General features: G+C 51.4%; 1 protein-coding gene across 3 annotated transcripts in view; it reads left to right on the forward strand.

Annotated features, from left to right (window-relative positions):
* Nucleotides 1-25,843, forward strand: part of DENND6B (DENN domain containing 6B) — a 119,356-nt gene that overhangs the window by 82,880 nt on the left and 10,633 nt on the right. For all 3 annotated transcript variants that reach the window (XM_075599252.1, XM_075599254.1, XM_075599253.1), the window contains 4 exons: nucleotides 9,865-9,960; nucleotides 10,487-10,581; nucleotides 12,026-12,091; nucleotides 24,040-24,104. In XM_075599252.1, coding sequence (XP_075455367.1) covers nucleotides 9,865-9,960; nucleotides 10,487-10,581; nucleotides 12,026-12,091; nucleotides 24,040-24,104 — 322 coding nt within the window. The remainder of the gene's footprint in view (nucleotides 1-9,864; nucleotides 9,961-10,486; nucleotides 10,582-12,025; nucleotides 12,092-24,039; nucleotides 24,105-25,843) is intronic.

Consider the following 25,843-nt stretch of genomic DNA (forward strand, 5'->3'; position numbering starts at 1 on the left):
TATTCTCTGAATGTTCCCCAGTGTTACCTGGAGGGCCCTCATTTTCTGGGACTGATATTCTCTGAATGTTCCCCAGTGTTACCTGGAGGGCCCTCATTTCCAGAGACTGATATTCTCTGAATGTTCCCTGGTGTTACCTGGAGGGCCCTCATTTCCAGAGATTGATATTCTCTGAATGTTCCCCAGTGTTACCTGGAGGGCCCTCATTTTCTGGGACTGATATTCTCTGAATGTTCCCCAGTGTTACCTGGAGGGCCCTCATTTCCGGAGACTGATATTCTCTGAATGTTCCCCAGTGTTACCTGGAGGGCCCTCATTTCCGGAGATTGTTATTCTCTGAATGTTCCCCAGTGTTACCTGGAGGACCCTAATTTCCAGAGACTGATATTCTCTGAATGTTCCCCAGTGTTACCTGGAGGACCCTCATTTCCGGAGATTGATATTCTCTGAATGTTCCCCAGTGTTACCTGGAGGGCCCTCAATTCCGGAGCTGATATTCTCTGAATGTTCCCCAGTGTTACCTGGAGGGCCCTCATTTCCGGAGATTGTTATTCTCTGAATGTTCCCCAGTGTTACCTGGAGGGCCCTCATTTCCGGAGATTGGTATTCTCTGAATGTTCCCCAGTGTTACCTGGAGGGCCCTCATTTCCTGGGACTGATATTCTCTGAATGTTCCCCAGTGTTACCTGGAGGGCCCTCATTTCCTGGCACTGATATTCTCTGAATGTTCCCCAGTGTTACCTGGAGGGCCCTAATTTCCTGGGACTGATATTCTCTGAATGTTCCCCAGTGTTACCTGGAGGACCCTCATTTCCTGGGACTGATATTCTCTGAATGTTCCCCAGTGTTACCTGGAGGGCCCTCATTTCCTGGCACTGATATTCTCTGAATGTTCCCCAGTGTTACCTGGAGGGCCCTAATTTCCTGGGACTGATATTCTCTGAATGTTCCCCAGTGTTACCTGGAGGGCCCTCATTTCCGGAGATTGATATTCTCTGAATGTTCCCCAGTGTTACCTGGAGGGCCCTCATTTCCAGAGACTGATATTCTCTGAATGTTCCCCAGTGTTACCTGGAGGACCCTCATTTCCGGAGATTGATATTCTCTGAATGTTCCCCAGTGTTACCTGGAGGACCCTCATTTCCGGAGATTGATATTCTCTGAATGTTCCCCAGTGTTACCTGGAGGACCCTCATTTCCGGAGACTAATATTCTCTGAATGTTCCCAGTGTTACCTGGAGGGCCCTCATTTCCGGAGACTGATATTCTCTGAATGTTCCCCAGTATTACCTGGAGGACCCTCATTTCCGGAGATTGGTATTCTCTGAATGTTCCCCAGTGTTACCTGGAGGACCCTCATTTTCGGAGACTGATATTCTCTGAATGTTCCCCAGTGTTACCTGGAGGGCCCTCATTTCCAGAGACTGATATTCTCTGAATGTTCCCCAGTGTTACCTGAAGGGCCCTCATTTCCGGAGACTGATATTCTCTGAATGTTCCCCAGTGTTACCTGGAGGGCCCTCATTTCCTGGGACTGATATTCTCTGAATGTTCCCCAGTGTTACCTGGAGGGCCCTAATTTCCTTGCACTGATATTCTCTGAATGTTCCCCAGTGTTACCTGGAGGGCCCTCATTTCCGGAGATTGATAATCTCTGAATGTTCCCCAGTGTTACCTGGAGGGCCCTCATTTCCTGGGACTGATATTCTCTGAATGTTCCCCAGTGTTACCTGGAGGGCCCTCATTTCCGGAGATTGATAATCTCTGAATGTTCCCCAGTGTTACCTGGAGGGCCCTCATTTCCTGGGACTGATAATCTCTGAATGTTCCCCAGTGTTACCTGGAGGGCCCTAATTTCCTGGCACTGATATTCTCTGAATGTTCCCCAGTGTTACCTGGAGGGCCCTCATTTCCGGGGACTGATATTCTCTGAAAGTTCCCCAGTGTTACCTGGAGGGCCCTCATTTCCGGAGATTGATAATCTCTGAATGTTCCCCAGTGTTACCTGGAGGGCCCTCATTTCCTGGGACTGATATTCTCTGAATGTTCCCCAGTGTTACCTTGAGGGCCCTCATTTCCGGAGATTGATAATCTCTGAATGTTCCCCAGTGTTACCTGGAGGACCCTCATTTCCTGGGACTGATATTCTCTGAATGTTCCCCAGTGTTACCTGGAGGGCCCTCATTTCCGGAGACTGATATTCTCTGAATGTTCCCCAGTGTTACCTGGAGGGCTCTCATTTCCTGGGACTGATATTCTCTGAATGTTCCCCAGTGTTACCTGGAGGACCCTCATTTCCTGGGACTGATATTCTCTGAATGTTCCCCAGTGTTACCTGGAGGACCCTCATTTCCGGAGACTGATATTCTCTGAATGTTCCCCAGTATTACCTGGAGGGCCCTCATTTCCGGAGACTGATATTCTCTGAATGTTCCCCAGTATTACCTGGAGGGCCCTCATTTCCGGAGACTGATATTCTCTGAATGTTCCCCAGTGTTACCTGGAGGACCCTCATTTCCGGAGACTAATATTCTCTGAATGTTCCCAGTGTTACCTGGAGGGCCCTCATTTCCGGAGACTGATATTCTCTGAATGTTCCCCAGTATTACCTGGAGGACCCTCATTTCCGGAGATTGGTATTCTCTGAATGTTCCCCAGTGTTACCTGGAGGACCCTCATTTTCGGAGACTGATATTCTCTGAATGTTCCCCAGTGTTACCTGGAGGGCCCTCATTTCCAGAGACTGATATTCTCTGAATGTTCCCCAGTGTTACCTGGAGGGCCCTCATTTCCGGAGACTGATATTCTCTGAATGTTCCCCAGTGTTACCTGGAGGGCCCTCATTTCCTGGGACTGATATTCTCTGAATGTTCCCCAGTGTTACCTGGAGGGCCCTAATTTCCTGGCACTGATATTCTCTGAATGTTCCCCAGTGTTACCTGGAGGGCCCTCATTTCCGGAGATTGATAATCTCTGAATGTTCCCCAGTGTTACCTGGAGGGCCCTCATTTCCTGGGACTGATATTCTCTGAATGTTCCCCAGTGTTAACTGGAGGGCCCTCATTTCCGGAGATTGATAATCTCTGAATGTTCCCCAGTGTTACCTGGAGGGCCCTCATTTCCGGAGATTGATAATCTCTGAATGTTCCCCAGTGTTACCTGGAGGGCCCTCATTTCCTGGGACTGATAATCTCTGAATGTTCCCCAGTGTTACCTGGAGGGCCCTAATTTCCTGGCACTGATATTCTCTGAATGTTCCCCAGTGTTACCTGGAGGGCCCTCATTTCCGGGGACTGATATTCTCTGAATGTTCCCCAGTGTTACCTGGAGGGCCCTCATTTCCGGAGATTGATAATCTCTGAATGTTCCCCAGTGTTACCTGGAGGGCCCTCATTTCCTGGGACTGATATTCTCTGAATGTTCCCCAGTGTTACCTGGAGGGCCCTCATTTCCGGAGATTGATAATCTCTGAATGTTCCCCAGTGTTACCTGGAGGACCCTCATTTCCTGGGACTGATATTCTCTGAATGTTCCCCAGTGTTACCTGGAGGGCCCTCATTTCCTGGGACTGATATTCTCTGAATGTTCCCCAGTGTTACCTGGAGGGCCCTCATTTCCTGGGACTGATATTCCCTGAATGTTCCCCAGTGTTACCTGGAGGGCCCTCATTTCCGGAGACTGATATTCTCTGAATGTTCCCCAGTGTTACCTGGAGGGCCCTCATTTCCGGAGATTGATATTCTCTGAATGTTCCCCAGTGTTACCTGGAGGGCCCTCATTTCCGGAGACTGATATTCTCTGAATGTTCCCCAGTGTTACCTGGAGGGCCCTCATTTCCTGGGACTGATATTCTCTGAATGTTCCCCAGTGTTACCTGGAGGGCCCTCATTTCCGGAGATTGTTATTCTCTGAATGTTCCCCAGTGTTACCTGGAGGACCCTCATTTCCAGAGACTGATATTCTCTGAATGTTCCCCAGTGTTACCTGGAGGACCCTCATTTCCGGAGATTGATATTCTCTGAATGTTCCCCAGTGTTACCTGGAGGGCCCTCATTTCCGGAGACTGATATTCTCTGAATGTTCCCCAGTGTTACCTGGAGGGCCCTCATTTCCGGAGATTGTTATTCTCTGAATGTTCCCCAGTGTTACCTGGAGGGCCCTCATTTCCGGAGATTGGTATTCTCTGAATGTTCCCCGGTGTTACCTGGAGGACCCTCATTTCCGGAGACTGATATTCCCTGAATGTTCCCTGGTGTTACCTGGAGGGCCCTCATTTCCAGAGATTGATATTCTCTGAATGTTCCCCAGTGTTACCTGGAGGGCCCTCATTTTCTGGGACTGATATTCTCTGAATGTTCCCCAGTGTTACCTGGAGGGCCCTCATTTCCTGGGACTGATATTCTCTGAATGTTCCCCAGTGTTACCTGGAGGACCCTCATTTCCGGAGACTGATATTCTCTGAATGTTCCCCAGTGTTACCTGGAGGGCCCTCATTTCCTGGGACTGATATTCTCTGAATGTTCCCCAGTGTTACCTGGAGGGCCCTCATTTCCGGAGACTGATATTCTCTGAATGTTCCCTGGTGTTACCTGGAGGGCCCTCATTTCCAGAGATTGATATTCTCTGAATGTTCCCCAGTGTTACCTGGAGGGCCCTCATTTTCTGGGACTGATATTCTCTGAATGTTCCCCAGTGTTACCTGGAGGGCCCTCATTTCCGGAGACTGATATTCTCTGAATGTTCCCCAGTGTTACCTGGAGGGCCCTCATTTCCGGAGATTGTTATTCTCTGAATGTTCCCCAGTGTTACCTGGAGGACCCTCATTTCCAGAGACTGATATTCTCTGAATGTTCCCCAGTGTTACCTGGAGGACCCTCATTTCCGGAGATTGATATTCTCTGAATGTTCCCCAGTGTTACCTGGAGGGCCCTCATTTCCGGAGCTGATATTCTCTGAATGTTCCCCAGTGTTACCTGGAGGGCCCTCATTTCCGGAGATTGTTATTCTCTGAATGTTCCCCAGTGTTACCTGGAGGGCCCTCATTTCCGGAGATTGGTATTCTCTGAATGTTCCCCAGTGTTACCTGGAGGGCCCTCATTTCCTGGGACTGATATTCTCTGAATGTTCCCCAGTGTTACCTGGAGGGCCCTCATTTCCTGGCACTGATATTCTCTGAATGTTCCCCAGTGTTACCTGGAGGGCCCTAATTTCCTGGGACTGATATTCTCTGAATGTTCCCCAGTGTTACCTGGAGGACCCTCATTTCCTGGGACTGATATTCTCTGAATGTTCCCCAGTGTTACCTGGAGGGCCCTCATTTCCTGGCACTGATATTCTCTGAATGTTCCCCAGTGTTACCTGGAGGGCCTTAATTTCCTGGGACTGATATTCTCTGAATGTTCCCCAGTATTACCTGGAGGGCCCTCATTTCCGGAGATTGATATTCTCTGAATGTTCCCCAGTGTTACCTGGAGGGCCCTCATTTCCAGAGATTGATATTCTCTGAATGTTCCCCAGTGTTACCTGGAGGACCCTCATTTCCGGAGATTGATATTCTCTGAATGTTCCCCAGTGTTACCTGGAGGGCCCTCATTTCCGGAGATTGATATTCTCTGAATGTTCCCCAGTGTTACCTGGAGGGCCCTCATTTCCAGAGACTGATATTCTCTGAATGTTCCCCAGTGTTACCTGGAGGGCCCTCATTTCCAGAGACTGATATTCTCTGAATGTTCCCCAGTGTTACCTGGAGGGCCCTCATTTCCTGGGACTGATATTCTCTGAATGTTCCCCAGTGTTACCTGGAGGACCCTCATTTCCGGAGATTGATATTCTCTGAATGTTCCCCAGTGTTACCTGGAGGACCCTCATTTCCGGAGATTGATATTCTCTGAATGTTCCCCAGTGTTACCTGGAGGACCCTCATTTCCGGAGATTGATATTCTCTGAATGTTCCCCAGTGTTACCTGGAGGACCCTCATTTCCGGAGACAGATATTCTCTGAATGTTCCCCAGTGTTACCTGGAGGGCCCTCATTTCCGGAGACTGATATTCTCTGAATGTTCCCCAGTGTTAACTGGAGGGCCCTCATTTCCGGAGATTGATATTCTCTGAATGTTCCCCAGTGTTACCTGGAGGGCCCTCATTTCCTGGGACTGATATTCTCTGAATGTTCACCAGTGTTACCTGGAGGGCCCTCATTTCCGGAGATTGATATTCTCTGAATGTTCCCCAGTGTTACCTGGAGGGCCCTCATTTCCGGAGACTGATATTCTCTGAATGTTCCCCAGTGTTACCTGGAGGGCCCTCATTTCCGGAGACTGATATTCTCTGAATGTTCCCCAGTGTTACCTGGAGGGCCTTCATTTCCGGAGACTGATATTCTCTGAATGTTCCCCAGTATTACCTGGAGGGCCCTCATTTCCTGGGACTGATATTCTCTGAATGTTCCCCAGTGTTACCTGGAGGGCCCTCATTTCCAGAGATTGATATTCTCTGAATGTTCCCCAGTGTTACCTGGAGGGCCCTCATTTCCTGGCACTGATATTCTCTGAATGTTCCCCAGTGTTGCCTGGAGGGCCCTCATTTCCGGAGACTGATATTCTCTGAATGTTCCCCAGTGTTACCTGGAGGGCCCTCATTTCCGGAGACTGATATTCTCTGAATGTTCCCCAGTGTTACCTGGAGGACCTTCATTTCCAGAGATTGATATTCTCTGAATGTTCCCCAGTGTTACCTGGAGGACCCTCATTTCCGGGGACTGATATTCTCTGAATGTTCCCCAGTGTTACCTGGAGGACCTTCATTTCCGGAGACTGATATTCTCTGAATGTTCCCCAGTGTTACCTGGAGGGCCCTCATTTCCAGAGACTGATATTCTCTGAATGTTCCCCAGTGTTACCTGGAGGGCCCTCATTTCCTGGGACTGATATTCTCTGAATGTTCCCCAGTGTTACCTGGAGGACCCTCATTTCCTGGGACTGATATTCTCTGAATGTTCCCCAGTGTTACCTGGAGGACCCTCATTTCCGGAGACTGATATTCTCTGAATGTTCCCCAGTATTACCTGGAGGGCCCTCATTTCCGGAGACTGATATTCTCTGAATGTTCCCCAGTATTACCTGGAGGGCCCTCATTTCCGGAGACTGATATTCTCTGAATGTTCCCCAGTGTTACCTGGAGGACCCTCATTTCCGGAGACTAATATTCTCTGAATGTTCCCAGTGTTACCTGGAGGGCCCTCATTTCCGGAGACTGATATTCTCTGAATGTTCCCCAGTATTACCTGGAGGACCCTCATTTCCGGAGATTGGTATTCTCTGAATGTTCCCCAGTGTTACCTGGAGGACCCTCATTTTCGGAGACTGATATTCTCTGAATGTTCCCCAGTGTTACCTGGAGGGCCCTCATTTCCAGAGACTGATATTCTCTGAATGTTCCCCAGTGTTACCTGGAGGGCCCTCATTTCCGGAGACTGATATTCTCTGAATGTTCCCCAGTGTTACCTGGAGGGCCCTCATTTCCTGGGACTGATATTCTCTGAATGTTCCCCAGTGTTACCTGGAGGGCCCTAATTTCCTGGCACTGATATTCTCTGAATGTTCCCCAGTGTTACCTGGAGGGCCCTCATTTCCGGAGATTGATAATCTCTGAATGTTCCCCAGTGTTACCTGGAGGGCCCTCATTTCCTGGGACTGATATTCTCTGAATGTTCCCCAGTGTTACCTGGAAGGCCCTCATTTCCGGAGATTGATAATCTCTGAATGTTCCCCAGTGTTACCTGGAGGGCCCTCATTTCCTGGGACTGATAATCTCTGAATGTTCCCCAGTGTTACCTGGAGGGCCCTAATTTCCTGACACTGATATTCTCTGAATGTTCCCCAGTGTTACCTGGAGGGCCCTCATTTCCGGGGACTGATATTCTCTGAATGTTCCCCAGTGTTACCTGGAGGGCCCTCATTTCCGGAGATTGATAATCTCTGAATGTTCCCCAGTGTTACCTGGAGGGCCCTCATTTCCTGGGACTGGTATTCTCTGAATGTTCCCCAGTGTTACCTTGAGGGCCCTCATTTCCGGAGATTGATAATCTCTGAATGTTCCCCAGTGTTACCTGGAGGACCCTCATTTCCTGGGACTGATATTCTCTGAATGTTCCCCAGTGTTACCTGGAGGGCCCTCATTTCCGGAGACTGATATTCTCTGAATGTTCCCCAGTGTTACCTGGAGGGCTCTCATTTCCTGGGACTGATATTCTCTGAATGTTCCCCAGTGTTACCTGGAGGACCCTCATTTCCTGGGACTGATATTCTCTGAATGTTCCCCAGTGTTACCTGGAGGACCCTCATTTCCGGAGACTGATATTCTCTGAATGTTCCCCAGTATTACCTGGAGGGCCCTCATTTCCGGAGACTGATATTCTCTGAATGTTCCCCAGTATTACCTGGAGGGCCCTCATTTCCGGAGACTGATATTCTCTGAATGTTCCCCAGTGTTACCTGGAGGACCCTCATTTCCGGAGACTGGTATTCTCTGAATGTTCCCCAGTGTTACCTGGAGGGCCCTCATTTCCGGAGACTGATATTCTCTGAATGTTCCCCAGTATTACCTGGAGGACCCTCATTTCCGGAGATTGGTATTCTCTGAATGTTCCCCAGTGTTACCTGGAGGACCCTCATTTTCGGAGACTGATATTCTCTGAATGTTCCCCAGTGTTACCTGGAGGGCCCTCATTTCCAGAGACTGATATTCTCTGAATGTTCCCCAGTGTTACCTGGAGGGCCCTCATTTCCGGAGACTGATATTCTCTGAATGTTCCCCAGTGTTACCTGGAGGACCCTCATTTCCTGGCACTGATATTCTCTGAATGTTCCCCAGTGTTACCTGGAGGGCCCTAATTTCCTGGCACTGATATTCTCTGAATGTTCCCCAGTGTTACCTGGAGGGCCCTCATTTCCGGAGATTGATAATCTCTGAATGTTCCCCAGTGTTACCTGGAGGGCCCTCATTTCCTGGGACTGATATTCTCTGAATGTTCCCCAGTGTTAACTGGAGGGCCCTCATTTCCGGAGATTGATAATCTCTGAATGTTCCCCAGTGTTACCTGGAGGGCCCTCATTTCCTGGGACTGATAATCTCTGAATGTTCCCCAGTGTTACCTGGAGGGCCCTAATTTCCTGGCACTGATATTCTCTGAATGTTCCCCAGTGTTACCTGGAGGGCCCTCATTTCCGGGGACTGATATTCTCTGAATGTTCCCCAGTGTTACCTGGAGGGCCCTCATTTCCTGGGACTGATATTCTCTGAATGTTCCCCAGTGTTACCTGGAGGGCCCTCATTTCCTGGGACTGATATTCTCTGAATGTTCCCCAGTGTTACCTGGAGGGCCCTCATTTCCTGGGACTGATATTCCCTGAATGTTCCCCAGTGTTACCTGGAGGGCCCTCATTTCCGGAGACTGATATTCTCTGAATGTTCCCCAGTGTTACCTGGAGGGCCCTCATTTCCGGAGATTGATATTCTCTGAATGTTCCCCAGTGTTACCTGGAGGGCCCTCATTTCCGGAGACTGATATTCTCTGAATGTTCCCCAGTGTTACCTGGAGGGCCCTCATTTCCTGGGACTGATATTCTCTGAATGTTCCCCAGTGTTACCTGGAGGGCCCTCATTTCTGGAGACTGATATTCTCTGAATGTTCCCCAGTGTTACCTGGAGGACCCTCATTTCCGGAGGCCAGGCCTGGCACGGCTGTGTGTGTGTGTGTGTGTGTGTGTGTGTGGGAAGGGGAGGCTGGCACTGCCGCTGCCCACTCTGTACCCGTGTTGTGGGGGGTTCAGGGCAGTATCTCATGTTTCTGTCCTTGCCTTGCAGCTGTATTTCTCCACTCAAGTTCTACTCAGACTTCCGTCCTTACTTCACTATCCACGACAGCGAGTTCAAGGAGTATACGACCAGGACTCAGGCTCCGTGAGTATAGGCTGAGTGTTCACTCTGTGAGTATACGACGAGGATGCAGGCCCCGTGAGTACTGGCTGAGTGTTCACTCTCTGAGTTTACGACGAGGACATAGGCCCCGTGAGTACTGGCTGAGAGTTCACTCTCTGAGTATACGACCAGTGCACAGATCCTGTGAGTACAGACTAACACATACTCACAGAATATACCACTAGGACACAGGTCCTGTGAGTACAACCCTGAGTACACACTCTCCATACGGGGTCTCCTTTTAGCTAGCACCTCCGTTACTAGAGGTCATTTATTGCATTAATTAATGACTAATGTGTTAGGCTGAGCGGAATTTCACTTTGTTTGAGTACACTCAGCTGACTCTGCCCCTGACCCCGACTCTGACCCCGCCTCTGACCCTGCCCTTGACTCTGACCCCGACCCTGACCTGACTCTGCCCTTGACCCTCTGACCCTGTCCCTGACTCTGCCCTTGATCCTCTGACCATGCCCTTGACCCTCTGACCCTGTCCCTGACTCTGCCCTAGTCCCAGCCTGCTCCTGGGAGTCACCAACCCATTCTTCATCAAGACTCTGCAGCACTGGCCTCACATCCTGCGGGTCGGGGAGCCCAGAATGTCAGGTGAGGACGTGGCATAGGGGGGTGAGAACGCGGCGGAGGGGGGGCAAGGGCACGGCGGGGGGCGAGGACACGGGTGAAAGGGGCGAGGACGCGGCGCGGGGGTTAGGACGTGGCAAGAGGAACGAGGACGCGTGGCGGGGTGAGGACGCGGCAGGCAAGGGGGGGCCGAAGACATGGCGAGGGGGACCAAGGATGCGGGAGGGAAACAGTACTCGTATAATACATACAGTATTGAGGTTTGGGAAGCTCTGTACACGTGAAAAAGAGACCTGCGAGGTTTGGAAAGCTCTGTACACATGAAGAAGAGACATGAGGTTTGGAAAGCTCTGTACATGTGAAGAGGAGACCTGTGAGGTTTAGGAAGCTTTGTACCTGTGAAGAAGAGACTTGTGAGGTCTAGAAAGCACTGCACATGGGAAAAGACCTGTGAGGGTTGGAAAGCTCTGTACCAGCACCAGAACACCACTGATAGTACTGTAAGTACCCAGATCTCAGACTGCTCCCACACAGCACTGCTCTGTCTTGTATCCGGGAAGCTGGTTGTATAATGAGATATTCACATTAAGTACTGATGATCTGGGCAGACTGGATCTGACCCAGAGGAGCCAGAGCCCTGAAGTCTTGGGCATCAATATCGTCTCTGAAGGTCCCTGTGACGTTACTTCCTGGAGCGCGTAGGTATGCTTTGTCAGGGGGGTGTTAGTGAAAACGCTCCAGCGGTCACCGCGCCTGGTCCAGTTTATGGAGATATCCAGACATGAAGATGACCCGTGGGGCGCCTGGTCCAGTTTATGGAGATATCCAGACATGAAGATGACCCGTGGGGCGCCTGGTCCAGTTTATGGAGATATCCAGACATGAAGATGACCCGTGGGGCGCCTGGTCCAGTTTATGGAGATATCCAGACATGAAGATGACCCGTGGGGCGCCTGGTCCAGTTTATGGAGATAGCCAGACATGAAGATGACCCGTGGGGCGCCTGGTCCAGTTTATGGAGATATCCAGACATGAAGATGACCCGTGGGGCGCCTGGTCCAGTTTATGGAGATATCCAGACATGAAGATGACCCGTGGGGCGCCTGGTCCAGTTTATGGAGATATCCAGACATGAAGATGACCCGTGGGGCGCCTGGTCCAGTTTATGGAGATATCCAGACATGAAGATGACCCGTGGGGCTTCCTGACTCTGCATTTCCCGGGCCCAGACTCACGGCTGCGTTACACTTCAGGCTGCCGCTCGGGAAACTTCTGTTACAAATTAACTTGGTGGCCCTAACATAACCTGCTCCGTGTGCTCACACCCTGACCAGGAGGGGTTAATCGCTGTGGAGCAGACGGAGGCTGCAGTCTCCCATACAGCGAGTGGATGTGCTCACTGGTTTAAGCAGCAGAATACTATGGTGTGTCTGACTTATCTCATTAACATTGTACACTTTATCTGCAGGCGATTTGCCCAAACAAATTAAGCTGAAGAAGATGACAAAGCTGAAAATACTGGACACTAAAGCAGGTGAAGTTTAGGGTCAGGGGTGTGATTATAATACGGTATAATATCTCTGGTGTAGGCTAAAGAACAAAAGGAGCCCAAATTCTCCTGGGATACCAATCAAAAAGGAGAATAATGGTGCAGCGTGTTTAAATAAATCACAAGTTGCCAAATAACAACCAATACACTCGGAAGTGTGGAGGATAGTCCGGCTGTTACAGTAGAGTATGGGGAGTGTGGGACCGCTTCTGGATACACTCGGAAGTGTAGAGGAGGATAGTCAGGCTGTTTCAGTAGAGTATGGGGCGTGTGGGACCGCTTCTGGATACACTCGGAAGTGTAGAGGAGGATAGTCCGGCTGTTTCAGTAGAGTATGGGGAGTGTGGGACAGCTTCTGGATACACTCGGAAGTGTAGAGGAGGATAGTCCGGCTGTTTCAGTAGAGTATGGGGAGTGTGGGACCGCTTCTGGATACACTCGGAAGTGTGGAGGATAGTCCGGCTGTTTCAGTAGAGTATGGGGAGTGTGGGACAGCTTCTGGATACACTCAGAAGTGTATAGGATAGACCGGCTGTTTCAGTAGAGTATGGGGAGTGTGGGACCGCTTCTGGATACACTCGGAAGTGTGGAGGATAGTCAGGCTGTTTCAGTAGAGTATGGGGCGCGTGGGACAGCTTCTGGATACACTCGGAAGTGTAGAGGAGGATAGTCCGGCTGTTTCAGTAGAGTATGGGGAGTGTGGGACAGCTTCTGGATACACTCGGAAGTGTAGAGGAGGATAGTCCGGCTGTTTCAGTAGAGTATGGGGAGTGTGGGACAGCTTCTGGATACACTCAGAAGTGTATAGGATAGACCGGCTGTTTCAGTAGAGTATGGGGAGTGTGGGACCGCTTCTGGATACACTCGGAAGTGTAGAGGAGGATAGTCCGGCTGTTTCAGTAGAGTATGGGGAGTGTGGGACAGCTTCTGGATACACTCGGAAGTGTAGAGGAGGATAGTCCGGCTGTTTCAGTAGAGTATGGGGAGTGTGGGACCGCTTCTGGATACACTCGGAAGTGTAGAGGAGGATAGTCCGGCTGTTTCAGTAGAGTATGGGGAGTGTGGGACCGCTTCTGGATACACTCGGAAGTGTAGAGGAGGATAGTCCGGCTGTTACAGTAGAGTATGGGGAGTGTGGGACAGCTTCTGGATACACTCGGAAGTGTAGAGGAGGATAGTCCGGCTGTTTCAGTAGAGTATGGGGAGTGTGGGACCGCTTCTGGATACACTCGGAAGTGTAGAGGAGGATAGTCAGGCTGTTTCAGTAGAGTATGGGGCGTGTGGGACCGCTTCTGGATACACTCGGAAGTGTAGAGGAGGATAGTCCGGCTGTTTCAGTAGAGTATGGGGAGTGTGGGACAGCTTCTGGATACACTTAGAAGTGTAGAGGAGGATAGTCCGGCTGTTACAGTAGAGTATGGGGAGTGTGGGACAGCTTCTGGATACACTCGGAAGTGTGGAGGATAGTCAGGCTGTTTCAGTAGAATATGGGGAGTGTGGGACCGCTTCTGGATACACTCGGAAGTGTATAGGATAGTCCGGCTGTTTCAGTAGAGTATGGGGAGTGTGGGACAGCTTCTGGATACACTCGGAAGTGTAGAGGAGGATAGTCCGGCTGTTTCAGTAGAGTATGGGGAGTGTGGGACCGCTTCTGGATACACTCGGAAGTGTAGAGGAGGATAGTCCGGCTGTTTCAGTAGAGTATGGGGAGTGTGGGACCGCTTCTGGATACACTTAGAAGTGTAGAGGAGGATAGTCCGGCTGTTACAGTAGAGTATGGGGAGTGTGGGACAGCTTCTGGATACACTCGGAAGTGTGGAGGATAGTCAGGCTGTTTCAGTAGAATATGGGGAGTGTGGGACCGCTTCTGGATACACTCGGAAGTGTAGAGGATAGTCCGGCTGTTTCAGTAGAGTATGGGGAGTGTGGGACAGCTTCTGGATACACTCGGAAGTGTAGAGGATAGTCCGGCTGTTTCAGTTGAGTATGGGGAGTGTGGGACAGCTTCTGGATACACTCGGAAGTGTAGAGGAGGATAGTCCGGCTGTTACAGTAGAGTATGGGGAGTGTGGGACAGCTTCTGGATACACTCGGAAGTGTAGAGGAGGATAGTCCGGCTGTTACAGTAGAGTATGGGGCGTGTGGGACCGCTTCTGGATACACTCGGAAGTGTAGAGGAGGATAGTCCGGCTGTTTCAGTAGAGTATGGGGAGTGTGGGACAGCTTCTGGATACACTCGGAAGTGTGGAGGATAGTCCGGCTGTTTCAGTAGAGTATGGGGAGTGTGGGACAGCTTCTGGATACACTCGGAAGTGTAGAGGATAGTCCGGCTGTTTCAGTAGAGTATGGGGAGTGTGGGACAGCTTCTGGATACACTCGGAAGTGTGGAGGATAGTCAGGCTGTTTCAGTAGAATATGGGGAGTGTGGGACCGCTTCTGGATACACTCGGAAGTGTAGAGGAGGATAGTCCGGCTGTTACAGTAGAGTATGGGGCGTGTGGGACCGCTTCTGGATACACTCGGAAGTGTAGAGGAGGATAGTCCGGCTGTTTCAGTAGAGTATGGGGAGTGTGGGACAGCTTCTGGATACACTCGGAAGTGTGGAGGATAGTCCGGCTGTTTCAGTAGAGTATGGGGAGTGTGGGACAGCTTCTGGATACACTCGGAAGTGTAGAGGATAGTCCGGCTGTTTCAGTAGAGTATGGGGAGTGTGGGACAGCTTCTGGATACACTCGGAAGTGTGGAGGATAGTCAGGCTGTTTCAGTAGAATATGGGGAGTGTGGGACCGCTTCTGGATACACTCGGAAGTGTAGAGGATAGTCCGGCTGTTTCAGTTGAGTATGGGGAGTGTGGGACAGCTTCTGGATACACTCGGAAGTGTAGAGGAGGATAGTCCGGCTGTTACAGTAGAGTATGGGGAGTGTGGGACAGCTTCTGGATACACTCGGAAGTGTAGAGGAGGATAGTCCGGCTGTTACAGTAGAGTATGGGGAGTGTGGGACAGCTTCTGGATACACTCGGAAGTGTGGAGGATAGTCCGGCTGTTTCAGTAGAGTATGGGGAGTGTGGGACAGCTTCTGGATACACTCGGAAGTGTAGAGGATAGTCCGGCTGTTTCAGTAGAGTATGGGGAGTGTGGGACAGCTTCTGGATACACTCGGAAGTGTGGAGGATAGTCAGGCTGTTTCAGTAGAATATGGGGAGTGTGGGACCGCTTCTGGATACACTCGGAAGTGTAGAGGAGGATAGTCCGGCTGTTACAGTAGAGTATGGGGCGTGTGGGACCGCTTCTGGATACACTCGGAAGTGTAGAGGAGGATAGTCCGGCTGTTTCAGTAGAGTATGGGGAGTGTGGGACAGCTTCTGGATACACTCGGAAGTGTGGAGGATAGTCCGGCTGTTTCAGTAGAGTATGGGGAGTGTGGGACAGCTTCTGGATACACTCGGAAGTGTAGAGGATAGTCCGGCTGTTTCAGTAGAGTATGGGGAGTGTGGGACAGCTTCTGGATACACTCGGAAGTGTGGAGGATAGTCAGGCTGTTTCAGTAGAATATGGGGAGTGTGGGACCGCTTCTGGATACACTCGGAAGTGTAGAGGATAGTCCGGCTGTTTCAGTAGAGTATGGGGAGTGTGGGACAGCTTCTGGATACACTCGGAAGTGTAGAGGAGGATAGTCCGGCTGTTTCAGTAGAGTATGGGGAGTGTGGGACCGCTTCTGGATACACTCGGAAGTGTAGAGGAGGATAGTCAGGCTGTTTCAGTAGAGTATGGGGCGTGTGGGACCGCTTCTGGATACACTTAGAAGTGTAGAGGAGGATAGTCCGGCTGTTACAGTAGAGTATGGGGAGTGTGGGACCGCTTCTGGATACACTCGGAAGTGTAGAGGAGGATAGTCCGGCTGTTTCAGTAGAGTATGGGGCGTGTGGGACCGCTTCTGGATACACTCGGAAGTGTAGAGGAGGATAGTCCGGCTGTTTCAGTAGAGTATGGGGAGTGTGGGACAGCTTCTGGATACACTTAGAAGTGTAGAGGAGGATAGTCCGGCTGTTACAGTAGAGTATGGGGAGTGTGGGATAGCTTCTGGATACACTCGGAAGTGTGGAGGATAGTCAGGCTGTTTCAGTAGAATATGGGGAGTGTGGGACCGCTTCTGGATACACTCGGAAGTGTATAGGATAGTCCGGCTGTTTCAGTAGAGTATGGGGAGTGTGGGACAGCTTCTGGATACACTCGGAAGTGTAGAGGAGGATAGTCCGGCTGTTTCAGTAGAGTATGGGGAGTGTGGGACCGCTTCTGGATACACTCGGAAGTGTAGAGGAGGATAGTCCGGCTGTTTCAGTAGAGTATGGGGAGTGTGGGACCGCTTCTGGATACACTTAGAAGTGTAGAGGAGGATAGTCCGGCTGTTACAGTAGAGTATGGGGAGTGTGGGACAGCTTCTGGATACACTCGGAAGTGTGGAGGATAGTCAGGCTGTTTCAGTAGAATATGGGGAGTGTGGGACCGCTTCTGGATACACTCGGAAGTGTAGAGGATAGTCCGGCTGTTTCAGTAGAGTATGGGGAGTGTGGGACAGCTTCTGGATACACTCGGAAGTGTAGAGGATAGTCCGGCTGTTTCAGTTGAGTATGGGGAGTGTGGGACAGCTTCTGGATACACTCGGAAGTGTAGAGGAGGATAGTCCGGCTGTTACAGTAGAGTATGGGGAGTGTGGGACAGCTTCTGGATACACTCGGAACTGTAGAGGAGGATAGTCCGGCTGTTACAGTAGAGTATGGGGCGTGTGGGACCGCTTCTGGATACACTCGGAAGTGTAGAGGAGGATAGTCCGGCTGTTTCAGTAGAGTATGGGGAGTGTGGGACAGCTTCTGGATACACTCGGAAGTGTGGAGGATAGTCCGGCTGTTTCAGTAGAGTATGGGGAGTGTGGGACAGCTTCTGGATACACTCGGAAGTGTAGAGGATAGTCCAGCTGTTTCAGTAGAGTATGGGGAGTGTGGGACAGCTTCTGGATACACTCGGAAGTGTGGAGGATAGTCAGGCTGTTTCAGTAGAATATGGGGAGTGTGGGACCGCTTCTGGATACACTCGGAAGTGTAGAGGAGGATAGTCCGGCTGTTACAGTAGAGTATGGGGCGTGTGGGACCGCTTCTGGATACACTCGGAAGTGTAGAGGAGGATAGTCCGGCTGTTTCAGTAGAGTATGGGGAGTGTGGGACAGCTTCTGGATACACTCGGAAGTGTGGAGGATAGTCCGGCTGTTTCAGTAGAGTATGGGGAGTGTGGGACAGCTTCTGCATACACTCGGAAGTGTAGAGGATAGTCCGGCTGTTTCAGTAGAGTATGGGGAGTGTGGGACAGCTTCTGGATACACTCGGAAGTGTGGAGGATAGTCAGGCTGTTTCAGTAGAATATGGGGAGTGTGGGACCGCTTCTGGATACACTCGGAAGTGTAGAGGATAGTCCGGCTGTTTCAGTAGAGTATGGGGAGTGTGGGACAGCTTCTGGATACACTCGGAAGTGTAGAGGAGGATAGTCCGGCTGTTTCAGTAGAGTATGGGGAGTGTGGGACCGCTTCTGGATACACTCGGAAGTGTAGAGGAGGATAGTCAGGCTGTTTCAGTAGAGTATGGGGCGTGTGGGACCGCTTCTGGATACACTTAGAAGTGTAGAGGAGGATAGTCCGGCTGTTACAGTAGAGTATGGGGAGTGTGGGACCGCTTCTGGATACACTCGGAAGTGTAGAGGAGGATAGTCCGGCTGTTTCAGTAGAGTATGGGGAGTGTGGGACCGCTTCTGGATACACTTAGAAGTGTAGAGGAGGATAGTCCGGCTGTTACAGTAGAGTATGGGGAGTGTGGGACAGCTTCTGGATACACTCGGAAGTGTGGAGGATAGTCAGGCTGTTTCAGTAGAATATGGGGAGTGTGGGACCGCTTCTGGATACACTCGGAAGTGTAGAGGATAGTCCGGCTGTTTCAGTAGAGTATGGGGAGTGTGGGACAGCTTCTGGATACACTCGGAAGTGTAGAGGATAGTCAGGCTGTTTCAGTTGAGTATGGGGAGTGTGGGACAGCTTCTGGATACACTCGGAAGTGTAGAGGAGGATAGTCCGGCTGTTACAGTAGAGTATGGGGCGTGTGGGACAGCTTCTGGATACACTCGGAAGTGTTGAGGATAGACCGGCTGTTTCAGTAGAGTATGGGGAGTGTGGGACAGCTTCTGGATACACTCGGCAGTGTGGAGGATAGTCCGGCTGTTACAGTAGAGTATGGGGAGTGTGGGACCGCTTCTGGATACACTCGGAAGTGTAGAGGAGGATAGTCCGGCTGTTTCAGTAGAGTATGGGGAGTGTGGGACAGCTTCTGGATACACTCAGAAGTGTAGAGGATAGACCGGCTGTTTCAGTAGAGTATGGGGAGTGTGGGACAGCTTCTGGATACACTCGGCAGTGTGGAGGATAGTCCGGCTGTTACAGTAGAGTATGGGGCGCGTGGGACAGCTTCTGGATACACTCGGAAGTGTAGAGGAGGATAGTCCGGCTGTTACAGTAGAGTATGGGGCGTGTGGGACCGCTTCTGGATACACTCGGAAGTGTAGAGGAGGATAGTCCGGCTGTTTCAGTAGAGTATGGGGAGTGTGGGATAGCTTCTGGATACACTCGGAAGTGTGGAGGATAGTCCGGCTGTTTCAGTAGAGTATGGGGAGTGTGGGACAGCTTCTGGATACACTCGGAAGTGTGGAGGATAGTCCGGCTGTTTCAGTAGAGTATGGGGAGTGTGGGACAGCTTCTGGATACACTCGGAAGTGTGGAGGATAGTCAGGCTGTTTCAGTAGAATATGGGGAGTGTGGGACCGCTTCTGGATACACTCGGAAGTGTAGAGGATAGTCCGGCTGTTTCAGTAGAGTATGGGGAGTGTGGGACAGCTTCTGGATACACTCGGAAGTGTAGAGGATAGTCCGGCTGTTTCAGTAGAGTATGGGGAGTGTGGGACCGCTTCTGGATACACTCGGAAGTGTAGAGGAGGATAGTCCGGCTGTTACAGTAGAGTATGGGGAGTGTGGGACCGCTTCTGGATACACTCGGAAGTGTAGAGGAGGATAGTCCGGCTGTTTCAGTAGAGTATGGGGAGTGTGGGACAGCTTCTGGATACACTCAGAAGTGTAGAGGATAGACCGGCTGTTTCAGTAGAGTATGGGGAGTGTGGGACAGCTTCTGGATACACTCGGAAGTGTAGAGGAGGATAGTCCGGCTGTTTCAGTAGAGTATGGGGAGTGTGGGACAGCTTCTGGATACACTCGGCAGTGTGGAGGATAGTCCGGCTGTTACAGTAGAGTATGGGGAGTGTGGGACAGCTTCTGGATACACTCTGAAGTGTAGAGGAGGATAGTCCGGCTGTTACAGTAGAGTATGGGGCGTGTGGGACCGCTTCTGGATACACTCGGAAGTGTAGAGGAGGATAGTCCGGCTGTTTCAGTAGAGTATGGGGAGTGTGGGACAGCTTCTGGATACACTCGGAAGTGTGGAGGATAGTCCGGCTGTTTCAGTAGAGTATGGGGAGTGTGGGACAGCTTCTGGATACACTCGGAAGTGTAGAGGATAGTCCGGCTGTTTCAGTAGAGTATGGGGAGTGTGGGACAGCTTCTGGATACACTCGGAAGTGTGGAGGATAGTCAGGCTGTTTCAGTAGAATATGGGGAGTGTGGGACCGCTTCTGGATACACTCGGAAGTGTAGAGGAGGATAGTCCGGCTGTTACAGTAGAGTATGGGGCGTGTGGGACCGCTTCTGGATACACTCGGAAGTGTAGAGGAGGATAGTCCGGCTGTTTCAGTAGAGTATGGGGAGTGTGGGACAGCTTCTGGATACACTCGGAAGTGTGGAGGATAGTCCGGCTGTTTCAGTAGAGTATGGGGAGTGTGGGACAGCTTCTGGATACACTCGGAAGTGTAGAGGATAGTCCGGCTGTTTCAGTAGAGTATGGGGAGTGTGGGACAGCTTCTGGATACACTCGGAAGTGTGGAGGATAGTCAGGCTGTTTCAGTAGAATATGGGGAGTGTGGGACCGCTTCTGGATACACTCGGAAGTGTAGAGGATAGTCCGGCTGTTTCAGTAGAGTATGGGGAGTGTGGGACAGCTTCTGGATACACTCGGAAGTGTAGAGGAGGATAGTCCGGCTGTTTCAGTAGAGTATGGGGAGTGTGGGACCGCTTCTGGATACACTCGGAAGTGTAGAGGAGGATAGTCCGGCTGTTACAGTAGAGTATGGGGAGTGTGGGACCGCTTCTGGATACACTCGGAAGTGTAGAGGAGGATAGTCCGGCTGTTTCAGTAGAGTATGGGGAGTGTGGGACCGCTTCTGGATACACTTAGAAGTGTAGAGGAGGATAGTCCGGCTGTTACAGTAGAGTATGGGGAGTGTGGGACCGCTTCTGGATACACTCGGAAGTGTAGAGGAGGATAGTCCGGCTGTTACAGTAGAGTATGGGGAGTGTGGGACAGCTTCTGGATACACTCGGAAGTGTAGAGGATAGTCCGGCTGTTTCAGTAGAGTATGGGGAGTGTGGGACAGCTTCTGGATACACTCGGAAGTGTGGAGGATAGTCAGGCTGTTTCAGTAGAATATGGGGAGTGTGGGACCGCTTCTGGATACACTCGGAAGTGTAGAGGATAGTCCGGCTGTTTCAGTAGAGTATGGGGAGTGTGGGACAGCTTCTGGATACACTCAGAAGTGTAGAGGAGGATAGTCCGGCTGTTACAGTAGAGTATGGGGAGTGTGGGACAGCTTCTGGATACACTCGGAAGTGTAGAGGATAGTCCGGCTGTTACAGTAGATTTTGGGGAGTGTGGGACAGCTTCTGGATACACGCGGAAGTGTAGAGGATAGTCCGGCTGTTTCAGTAAAGTATGGGGAGTGTGGGACAGCTTCTGGATACACTCGGAAGTGTAGAGGATAGTCCGGCTGTTTCAGTAGAATATGGGGAGTGTGGGACCGCTTCTGGATACACACGGAAGTGTAGAGGAGGATAGTCCGGCTGTTTCAGTAGAGTATGGGGAGTGTGGGACAGCTTCTGGATACACTCGGAAGTGTAGAGGATAGACCGGCTGTTTCAGTAGAGTATGGGGAGTGTGGGACAGCTTCTGGATACACTCAGAAGTGTAGAGGAGGATAGTCCGGCTGTTTCAGTAGAGTATGGGGCGTGTGGGACAGCTTCTGGATACACGCGGAAGTGTAGAGGATAGTCCGGCTGTTTCAGTAAAGTATGGGGAGTGTGGGACAGCTTCTGGATACACTCGGAAGTGTAGAGGATAGTCCGGCTGTTTCAGTAGAGTATGGTGAGTGTGGGACAGCTTCTGGATACACGCGGAAGTGTAGAGGAGGATAGTCCGGCTGTTTCAGTAGAGTATGGGGCGTGTGGGACAGCTTCTGGATACACTCAGAAGTGTAGAGGATAGACCGGCTGTTTCAGTAGAGTATGGGCAGTGTGGGACAGCTTCTGGATACACTCGGAAGTGTAGAGAATAGTCCGGCTGTTTCAGTAGAGTATGGGGAGTGTGGCACAGCTTCTGGATACACTCGGAAGTGTAGAGGATAGTCCGGCTGTTTCAGTAAAGTATGGGGAGTGTGGGACAGCTTCTGGATACACTCGGAAGTGTAGAGGAGGATAGTCCGGCTGTTACAGTAGAGTATGGGGAGTGTGGGACAGCTTCTGGATACATGCGGAAGTGTAGAGGAGGATAGTCCGGCTGTTTCAGTAGAGTATGGGGAGTGTGGGACAGCTTCTGGATACACTCGGAAGTGTAGAGGATAGTCCGGCTGTTTCAGTAGAGTATGGGGCGTGTGGGACAGCTTCTGGATACACTCAGAAGTGTAGAGGATAGACCGGCTGTTTCAGTAGAGTATGGGGAGTGTGGGACAGCTTCTGGATACACTCGGAAGTGTAGAGGATAGTCCGGCTGTTTCAGTAGAGTATGGGGAGTGTGGGACAGCTTCTGGATACACTCGGAAGTGTAGAGGATAGTCCGGCTGTTTCAGTAGAGTATGGTGAGTGTGGGACAGCTTCTGGATACACTCGGAAGTGTAGAGGAGGATAGTCAGGCTGTTTCAGTAGAATATGGGGAGTGTGGGACCGCTTCTGGATACACTCGGAAGTGTAGAGGATAGTCTGTCCGTCACCCTCTCCAATCTCTTCTCTCACCCTCTCTCGCCCTCTGCTCTTACTCTTTTCTTCTCCCCCTCCCCCCTCTCTCCCTTTCTCCTCTTACCCTCCCATATCTCTCCTCACACCCTCTCCTCTCACCATCACTCTCCTATCTCTCCTCTCACCCTCCCCTATCTCTCCTCACACCCTCTCCTCTCTCTCCTCACACCCTCTCCTCTCTCTCCTCACACCCTCCCCTCTCTCTCCTCACACCCTCCCCTCTCTCTCCTCACACCATCACTCTTCTCCACTCACCCTCACTCTCCTATCTCTCCTCTCACCCTCCCCTCACACCCTCCCCTCTCTCTCCTCACACCCTCTCTCTCCTCACACCATCACTCTCCTATCTCTCCTCTCACCCTCCCCTATCTCTCCTCACACCCTCTCCTCTCTCTCCTCACACCCTCTCCTCTCTCTCCTCACACCCTCTTTTTCCTCACACCATCACTCTCCTCCACTCACCCTCACTCTCCTATCTCTCCTCTCACCCTCCCCTATCTCTCCTCACACCCTCTCCTCTCTCTCCTCACACCCTCTCCTCTCACTATCACTCTCCTCCACTCACCCTCACTCACCCTCACTCACCCTCACTCCTCTCCCCTGCTCCTTTCTCTCCTCCCTCTCTTGTGATGGCAATAATCTTGTGATGGCAATAATGTGTGGGAGAGGGAACTCTGAGTGTGCTGGGGGGGCTCTCCTCTCACCCTCTCCAATCTCTTCTCTCACCCTCTCTCCTCACACCATCACTCTCCTCCTCTCACCCTCTCCAATCTCTTCTCTCACCCTCTCCTCTTACTCTTTTCTTCTCCCCCTCCCCCCTCTCTCTCTTTCTCCTCTTACCCTCCCATATCTCTTCTCACACCCTCTCCTCTCACCATCACTCTCCTATCTCTCCTCTCACCCTCCCCTATCTCTCCTCACACCCTCTCCTCTCTCTCCTCACACCCTCCCCTCTCTCTCCTTACACCCTCCCCTCTCTCCCCTCACACCATCACTCTCCTCCACTCACCCTCACTCTCCTATCGCTCCTCTCACCCTCCCCTCTCTCTCCTCACACCCTCCCCTCTCTCTCCTCACACCCTCCCCTCTCTCTCCTCACACCCTCCCCTCTCCTCACACCCTCTCTCTCCTCACACCATCACTCTCCTATCTCTCCTCTCACCCTCCCCTATCTCTCCTCACACCCTCTCCTCTCTCTCCTCACACCCTCTCCTCTCTCTCCTCACACCCTCTCCTCTCACCATCACTCTCCTCCACTCACCCTCACATCTCTCCTCTCACCCTCCCCTATCTCTCCTCACACCCTCTCCTCTCTATCCTCACACCCTCTCCTCTCTCTGCTCACACCCTCTCTCTCCTCACACCATCACTCTCCTCCACTCACCCTCACTCTCCTATCTCTCCTCTCACCCTCCCCTATCTCTCCTCACACCCTCTCCTCTCTCTCCTCACACCCTCTCCTCTCTCTCCTCACACCCTCTCTTCTCTCTCCTCACACCCTCTCCTCTCTCTCCTCACACCATCACTCTCCTCCACTCACCCTCACTCTCCTATCTCTCCTCTCACCCTCCCCTATCTCTCCTCACACCCTCTCCTCTCTCTCCTCACACCCTCTCCTCTCACTATCACTCTCCTCCACTCACCCTCACTCTCCTCCACTCACCCTCACTCTCCTCTCCCCTGCTCCTTTCTTCCTCCCTCTCTCACCCTCTCCTCTCTCTCCCCAGGAATGTACACGTCCTACAAGCCCTATCTGCACAAAGACAAGACTGTGATGAAGCAGCTGCTGAAGGTAACTGTGCAGACAGATGTCAGGTCACAAACGTGCCTCAGTCATCAGTGGCAGCAAATTATGTGCTTACAATATGTGTGCGCGTGTGTGAGAAATATATATACTGTATACGTGTAACCCGCCTTCCCCGACCCTAAGGGAGAATCACTGCGGTTACCCGGTGATGGTGCTGCCTGTCTGGCTCACAGGAGGTTCTGAGCTTCTGCCGTCGTTGTTTGGGGATAATCAGGACAGGCTTTTAGGGATATTGACATCTTCTTGCTCGGTGTGGCAGCGCCTCTATTCCCACAGGGCCCATAGGAATAGGTGCAGTCCCCTATAGAAAACACTCCCTCCCTCCCTGAAGAAACTGCAGCCTCAGGCAGGAGTATAAAACAGGACCGGTTCTTTATTGCAGCAAGTACACAGCATACTCTTTACTTTGGTCCCTGGACTTAACCCCTAAGGCTTGAGGACTCCTATACCCCCTGGTGGAGTATGGGGCAGTGTCCCACTCCCCCGAGGGAGGGAGGGAGGGAGGGGGGGGGGAAGGTGAACCAGAGCTCAGGCTCCACATCTCAGCACAGACAGAACTACATTTAGGCTGCAGCCCCTTTTGTACCCAGGGGGGGGCCCTAGGTCTGAGTCCCTGATAGGGCAGTACGGAGGCCTTAGGCCCACCCCCCTATCACTCAAGGGAGTTGTTTACGGCAGCAGAAAGGAACATGGATTTAGCCCTAACACTGCCTGCGCTGGTACCAGGGCTTACGTGTTAGGCAGGGCAGATTAGTAGCGAAGAGGGAATAGGACAAAGTGCGCTAAATAGGAGCACCCTGTGAGTTGTTGGTTTGTGTGCCTGGTTACACACTGTGTTGGGCACCCTGTGAGTTGTTAGTTTGTGTGCCTGGTTACACACTGTGTTGGGCACCCTGTGAGTTGTTGGTTTGTGTGCCTGGTTACACACTGTGTTGGGCACCCTGTGAGTTGTTAGTTTGTGTGCCTGGTTACACACTGTGTTTGGCACCCTGTGAGTTGTTGGTTTGTGTGCCTGGTTACACACTGTGTTGGGCACCCTGTGAGTTGTTGGTTTGTGTGCCTGGTTACACACTGTATTAGGCACCCTGTGAGTTGTTGGTTTGTGTGCCTGGTTACACACTGTGTTGGGCACCCTGTGAGTTGTTGCTTTGTGTGCCTGGTTACACACTGTGTTGGGCACCCTGTGAGTTGTTGGTTTGTGTGTCTGGTTACCCACTGTGTTGGGCACTGTAACAGGGGAGTTATCCCTGTTCAGGTAATGTGCCTCTAATCCAGCAGTGTGGTGGTTAACTGCTGGTAGTCAATTAACAAACACCACCTGCCTGATTAGATGGCTTAGAAAAGCCTGTCTTTTGAGACAGGAAGAGAGACTCCTTAGCTCAGACCTGAGCTGAACAAAAGAAGGTACACGTGCTGAATTAAAACCAGAAGAATCCTTAGCTGATGAAGCTGAAAAGATGGGACATTCTCTGGAAGTGGGTGTGGAATTGCAACTTAATCTAAAAGGGGCTGAACTAGCAACCCCATTGAGTGGGAAAAGGGCATTTTTTAAACGCTCTGCAACTGCTGCCATGCAGTATGCCTACAATAAGATGAGCACCCGACGCGAGGGAAATCTCATGACCGCGCACGTAGCAAAAAGACTATACTTAGAAAAAGTCCTCCTCGAGCGACTGAGGAGTGCTGATCTCAAGCACCCTCAGGAGGAGACACGAATAAACTGG

Source organism: Ascaphus truei, chromosome 5 (assembly GCF_040206685.1).
Source record: "Ascaphus truei isolate aAscTru1 chromosome 5, aAscTru1.hap1, whole genome shotgun sequence".
Lineage (NCBI taxonomy): Eukaryota > Metazoa > Chordata > Amphibia > Anura > Ascaphidae > Ascaphus > Ascaphus truei.